Source organism: Scaptodrosophila lebanonensis, unplaced genomic scaffold (assembly GCF_003285725.1).
Source record: "Scaptodrosophila lebanonensis strain 11010-0011.00,11010-0021.00 unplaced genomic scaffold, SlebRS2 tig00000001-arrow-pilon, whole genome shotgun sequence".
Classification (NCBI taxonomy): domain Eukaryota; kingdom Metazoa; phylum Arthropoda; class Insecta; order Diptera; family Drosophilidae; genus Scaptodrosophila; species Scaptodrosophila lebanonensis.
The window spans coordinates 10,722,766-10,729,466 of NW_022060529.1; the positions used below are offsets into that span (position 1 = coordinate 10,722,766).

The window sequence follows — 6,701 nt, forward strand, 5'->3', positions numbered from 1 at the left end:
AATTACAAGGTACATCGCCCACTAGAAATCGTTTATAACATCTACCGCTTTTTCCCCCCACAGCCCCCGCAAGTATCGTGGCTCGCGAACCTCTACCAGTCTTAAGGTCAAAGGGTTGCTTGGACGTGTCTGGACGCGCGATTCCAAATCAAAGAGCTGCGAAAATCTTCATGTCCTTTAAGGCAACACCACACACACACACTCAAACATACACACACAACGACTGAGCAGCTCATTGGGAGCATTTGTGGGTTCACAGATGCCGAAGCGTTTTAGTTTTTACCTTTAAATTATGTATGAATATTACCCATTTGGTTTTCAAATTCTGTGCATAAAAATCCTAAGGATTGTTTCCAACTGATTATATTAAAAAAATACAAACCAAAGATATGAGAATTCAAAAGTTCCCACAAAATTGGCTTAAGTTCTTAAACATACGAGTTACAATTAGACTTATAGGTTTACCCATTTTATTATATACATAGGTACTTATTTTTAATATCTTTGTAAAATATGCAGTTATGTATATCTGTTCGATTAAATGCAGCTGACTCAAGTCAGATAATACAGTCTTGATATTGCGATTGCAAACAATGATTACAATAGCACGAGTTGATTATTTGAAAACTATAACTCCAAGCACTTTAATATATTAAATATATAAAAGTAACAAACATCAGATCCATACATTTCTTAAACAATTTGAATTCCTAAATATATTGTACTTGTATATTCGCTTAACATCTCTTTTGAAACTGCCCGATTTTCAATAGTTTAATTTGTTTACAGGGAATGTATGAATGATGTTTAATCAAATTTCTCGAGACGCCTCCAACCAATTTGAAAGCAATAATTTCCTAATTTACAAAATTAAAAAATATGATTACCCTAAGTAAATGAAGCGAATTGTACTGATTTTTTTAATGTTTGGCACACAGATTGGCCGAACGTTATTAATTGTTAATTAAATAATATATGTATGTATGTATATTTAATCGTTATATTTAATTGCATTTTTAATCGCATACATATGTAGGAACATACATATGCACAAAATTAGGTTTAATATTGATTATACATTTAGAGAGATGGTGCGAAAACCGAAATATTTAATTTTCGAGTTGTATTTGCATTAGTTTTAAAACCAATTTATAAATATATTTATTGTATATCACAGAAAATATCGCTTTGTTTTCGTTTTTTGATAGAAGAAAACCAATTATTTTTGTTTTAGAAACCGTTGGTGCATTCAAAACTAGCACAAGCTCGGGTTTCTTAAGTTAGGTGGGACCATTTCGAAATTAAACTAGAGCTCTAATTTTTCAACATCAAAACTTTGATCAAAAATAGCAACTGCTTTAATGATTGATATTAGTTATTAATATAAATATATTCAAACAAACATTTCTTTACTCTTAAGTAGTTAAGCGTGAGCCTCTCCTAACATACTTACTATATATAACAAGGCCATGCATGCATCAATTTTAACGTTGAATATAGATGTACATTTTTTGATTATTTATTCTATAGTGAATAAAAGCTAAGTTATAGATGTTAAATGTTAAAAAAAAACACACACACACATAGATGTGAGCATATGTATGTATATTTGAAAACTTGCAGCACAATGGAATTAAAAAAAGACATTAGTGGATGTTTGCTATATTCAATGGGCATGACATGTTCACGAGAAAGGCTTACAAAAAAATGTGTAAATCTAATGGAATTATTTTTTCTCACATACATAATGTACGTATAAAATAATTGATACAATTCTATAAATGTATTTTGATTCCTATATCCATCAAACTGAGTCATTCGGCAAACGCCCCAGTGTACCCTAAGAAAAAATTCGAGCCGTATGTTATTTAATCAATGCTGATAGAATCTGAGCATGTACTTAGATTAACAAATATGCAAAGAAATATGCTGTCGTCGGCTTGTCGATGGCAACATATCCTTGCAAAGGCATTTAAATTAAATGTCAAATTATACTTTACAAAATGAATGCAATTCGAATAATATTACTTTAATTGGAAGAAATTCAGCTAACCATTTCTCCAACAGCTAAATGTTATATACAGTCGTCCGATATACATAGTTGGTAAGTCATTCGCAAGCGTGTGTTAATTTGCATCTCGCAAGGGTATTATACAGCATAATACATTGATGTGCGTTGAGTCCAAAAAGTCAAATTTCCATTTACAATTGATGTACATTTATATATCTGTATTAATGTGTAATAAATGTGTAAACTTACATTTGAAATTCAAGCACAATGCGTATTTATTGTTATTAGGCTGGTGTTCTTTATTTTATTGTTTTTATTTTTTGCATGTCAACTGCCTTTTTGTCCGCACAAATTCAAATACATCATTTTGCGATTTCCAACACTGCAATATGAATCATTGTATTGTTGCCGTTAGTGTGACTGCGTTGTCAAAAATAAACGCGATGGCAACTCCATTTTGTTAATGATGTTTGGTCCTGCCAACTCTTGGTTTAATCTAAATTTATTCAATTGTATTGCGAATTCTCCATGAAAAACGCCGATTTAACCTAGCTGGCAACTTACGCCCCAAATTTGTGCACGGAATCAGAAAAAAAGAATAATTGCGTAAAAGACTGACTTCTTTGCTCCGCACACAACACCACAGTTATGGTAAGTGCGTCACGCCTCGCGTTCTAGCCTGCAGAAGTCGGGAAGCGAGCCTGCCGCGAAAGCAGCTCCATAAAATCGCATAAAGTAAAGCGCTGGCTGCGCCCGTGCAAACGCCCACAACTTCAGCCGCAAAGTTCCGGAGCCGCACAACAACTACACCCCCACACTTGACACCACATCAACATCTCACTATGTATCCCTGGAGCTCAACGTCGTACAGTGGCCAAGCGCCTGCTGGTGACGCTGTCCAACGTAGGGTAAATACGCCACGCCCACTCACTTTCTACTTCACATGCATTGCTTCTATGCCACAACGTACAACTAAAATAGATATTTGGAATGTCAGGAAATCGGGGCGCAGGTCGACGGGTGCGGTGCACGTGTAATACGTATCTTGTCACTTATGTTTATATTTGTATGTGCATCTTGTGGCGTCTTGCAAACTGGTCGGTCAAGATTTGCAGGCTCTCTTATCATTGTTCCCCCATTTCATATTTTCGTTATTCGTTTGGTTAAATTGTTGGCGCTTATCGCTTTTACTCGCGTACTGTGTTGTTTATTGTTTCATTTATTTGTTGTTGTCATTGATGTTTTCATCTGTATAATATATGTATGTATGTATACTTCAATTAAGTATGTTTCATGCTTACAAATAACCAGCCATTGATATTCAACACCATTTAATGTCTCTTTTCAGACCATGCCAAATGGTTTGGACGATCAAGAGAAGCTGCTCGCCGAGGCGGTTGGTTCGGCGCGAAAACAGGCATTCCAAATGAACCACTTCCTAGATAAGGAACGCATGTTGGATGCGCTTAAGTGCGCGAGTACGATGCTCAGTGAACTGCGCACCTCGATGTTGTCACCAAAAAGCTACTACGAGCTATGTAAGTATTACGCCTTCAGAATTTTGGTCAGCAGAAAGTTGTCTAAACGCAGTCCACCACAGATATGGCCATCACGAACGAGCTGTGCCACCTGGAACTGTATCTCAGCGAAAAGAGTCAGAAGGAGACGGATCTCTACGAATTGGTGCAGTATTCGCACACAATTGTGCCACGCCTGTATCTGCTCATCACAGTGGGCATTGTGTATATAAAGAACGACTCGACGCTGAAGCGCAGTATACTGAAGGATCTTGTGGAGATGTGTCGTGGCGTTCAGCATCCGTTGCGTGGCCTATTCCTGCGCAACTATCTGCTGCAGTGCACCCGCAATATTCTACCGGACGTGCTTGTAGCGGAAAACGAACATGAAGGCAATGTGTATGACGCTATTGATTTTGTGCTTACGAATTTTGCGGAAATGAACAAACTGTGGGTGCGAATGCAGCACCAAGGACACTCGAGCGAAAAGACACGCAGGGAAAAAGAGCGAGAGGAGCTTAAGATTTTAGTGGGCACGAATCTGGTGCGTTTATCACAACTAGAGTCGGCGACGCTGGAGACATACCAGCGTCTGATTTTGCCAGGCATATTGGAACAAGTCGTTAGCTGTCGCGATGCAATTGCCCAAGAGTATCTTATGGAATGCATTATACAGGTGTTTCCAGACGAGTTTCATCTCCAGACGCTAGATCCATTCCTGAAATCGTGCGCTCAACTCGAGACGGGCGTCAACGTCAAGAACATCATTATATCGCTGATTGAACGCTTGGCTGCCTACAATCAGCGCAGCGGCAAGGTAATACATGCGTCCAAGATGACTTTTTTTATTTTTAAATTTTGTTTTTCCTACAGACAAGCGGAAATGCCATCGACGCCATCATACCAGCCGAAGTCGAACTTTTCGAGGTGTTCAGCGTGCAGATAGCAAACATTGTGCAGACACGTATGGATATGCCCCTGGAGGACACAATATCACTACAAGTAGCCTTACTCAGTCTGGCGCAGAAGGTATATCAAGATCGGGTGGATTATGTGGACAAGGTGTTGGGAACAACCGCTCAAATACTCGATCGCATGAACATGAACAAGTATGTTTAATTTCTTTCCTTTCGAAATCGTACTACAAATGAGCATCGCTGATATATCTTTGTAGCATTTCGCATTTGCTGTCCGTGAACCAGGAGCTATCTCGTCTGCTGCGCATATGCATCGATTTTTACAACAACGCCTTGACTATAATACAGCTGTACAATTTCTGTCCGCTACTTGAAAAATTCGACTACACCTCTCGCAAATCGCTGGCATTATATTTGGTAATGAACATACTGGAGAATGAAACATGTGTGTCTACGTCGGATCAAGCGGACAGCATACTGACTATTATAGCCCCTCTGATTAAGGATGATGAGTCCAACAAGGATAGCTCTGCGGCAGCGGCGAACAGCATAGACCCAGAGGAGTTTGCTGAGGAGCAGGGCGTTGTGGCACGGTAAGTACTTGGTTAGCAATCCAGAATAATCCTCCCTACTGATGTTCTGCTTGCTTTTACAGTTTTATACATCTGATGAAATCGGATGAACCAGACATGCAATACAAAATGCTACAAACGGCTCGCAAACACCTTGGCAATGGCGGCGGCCAGCGTCTCAAGCATGTGCTTCCACCTCTGGTATTCGCCGCCTATCAGTTGGCCTTTAAATACAAATCCATTGCCGATGAGGACGAAAACTGGGATAAAAAGTGTCAGAAAATAGTTCAGTACTGTCACAGCACAATCAGTGCGTTGGCCAAAGCGGATCTACCAGATCTGGCACTGCGTTTATATTTACAAGGCGCGTTGGTTATTGGCGAGATACGATATACGAATCACGAGACTGTGGCATATGAGTTTATGACGCAAGCCTTCTCCCTCTACGAGGACGAAATATCCGATTCAAAGGCACAATTAGCTGCCATAACTCTCATTATGTCCACATTCGAGCAAATGTCCTGTTTCGGTGAGGAAAACGCCGAGCCGTTACGTACGAACTGTGCATTGGCCGCCTCGAAACTGCTGAAGAAACCCGATCAATGCCGCGGAGTGGTCGCCTGTGCAGCGCTGTTCTGGAGCGGCAAGTGAGTTGCAAACGAATAAGTTAAGTTAATGAACAATTTTGACTATTTAAACATATTTCGAACAGACAAAATGGAGAGGAAATGCGTGATGAAAAACGAACATTGGATTGCTTGAAAAAGGGCGCGCGCATCGCATCCCAATGTCTGGATACGGGCGTTCAGGTGCAATTGTATGTGGAGCTGTTGAACCATTACCTCTTCTTCTTTGAACGCGGCAATTCGCTCATCACAGTCGCCATGCTGAATCAGGTAAGTCCATTATATATTTTCATAGGGAACGCATCTTCATAAATTGATTATAAAATGGCGTCCTTTCAGCTCATTGCCAAAGTCAATGAGGAGCTGCCAAATTTGGAGCCCAGTGAGGAGACGAAACAGATAGAGAGCCATTACAAAAACACTCTAGCACACATACGCAGTCGCATGGAATCAAGTGATGCCGCCTTAGAAGTATCATTCGCTGGAATTGCACTCAACCAATAAGGATTATTATACTTTGATAACATCTTTAGACAAAAGGAAATGCAACTAAAACAGAAACACTATTGCGCACGATCGACCACGCCTACTTTTGTACCGCCAGTTACATTGTAGTCGACAAATAGGAATCTATATTTTTTAAATGCCGATGTCATTTCAATTTGATTATTTCTGTATTGTAAGTGCAAAGTTTATACATTCTTGAATTATTTTTGATTTTTTGTCAAGTATTTAAGTATTAGATAAAAAAAATAATAATAATTTTGTTCCATTATTTAACCCCCACAAAATCGTGAAAAAATTGTAAAACAAATTGAAGTCCTAAAGTGAAATAGTTGTAATACAACGTATTAATATTAACCAATTATGATTGATTACAAATATTATGATTATGAAGCGATACGTATATATATACACATAAAATAAAGATAAGATAAAAATGTTTTATCTAAATTGTGTGTAATTGTATTTACAAAATTAAATCGATTCAAAGAGCTTCAAGTTAAATTCGATGAGTTCTAGGAATGCTTCCTTAAATGTTGAGCGGAAAGGGAGTT

General features: G+C 38.7%; 2 protein-coding genes across 4 annotated transcripts in view; both read left to right on the plus strand.

The window, feature by feature from the left end:
- LOC115628284 (mucin-5AC) overlaps positions 1-682 on the plus strand; it is a 41,439-nt gene extending 40,757 nt beyond the window's left edge. For both annotated transcript variants that reach the window (XM_030524319.1, XM_030524329.1), the window contains one exon: positions 64-682. In XM_030524319.1, coding sequence (XP_030380179.1) covers positions 64-181 — 118 coding nt within the window. In that variant the 3' untranslated portion in view covers positions 182-682. The remainder of the gene's footprint in view (positions 1-63) is intronic.
- Positions 683-2,532: 1,850 nt separating this feature from the next.
- LOC115634353 (vacuolar protein sorting-associated protein 35) lies at positions 2,533-6,551 on the plus strand. 2 transcript variants are annotated; one of them, XM_030532012.1, is made up of 8 exons: positions 2,533-2,662; positions 3,360-3,549; positions 3,612-4,345; positions 4,402-4,637; positions 4,703-5,038; positions 5,101-5,664; positions 5,730-5,913; positions 5,983-6,551. In XM_030532012.1, exons 1-8 carry the CDS (start codon positions 2,660-2,662, stop codon positions 6,145-6,147), a joined length of 2,412 nt encoding a protein of 803 aa, XP_030387872.1. In that variant the 5' UTR covers positions 2,533-2,659; the 3' UTR covers positions 6,148-6,551. The 2 variants fall into 2 exon arrangements, with proteins under 2 accessions (XP_030387872.1, XP_030387871.1); XM_030532011.1 differs by having other exon boundaries at positions 2,581-2,919.
- The last annotated feature ends 150 nt before the right edge of the window (positions 6,552-6,701 follow it).

What these genes read in the sequence shown, in the direction of transcription:
- LOC115634353 (XM_030532011.1), top strand. Translation starts at nt 2,854, where the DNA reads ATGTATCCCTGGAGCTCAACGTCGTACAGTGGCCAAGCGCCTGCTGGT. An exon ending in GATCGCATGAACATGAACAA is followed by an intron (nt 4,638 to 4,702) that starts GTATGTTTAATT and finishes ATATCTTTGTAG; the next exon opens with CATTTCGCATTTGCTGTCCG. An exon ending in GAGCAGGGCGTTGTGGCACG is followed by an intron (nt 5,039 to 5,100) that starts GTAAGTACTTGG and finishes TTGCTTTTACAG; the next exon opens with TTTTATACATCTGATGAAAT.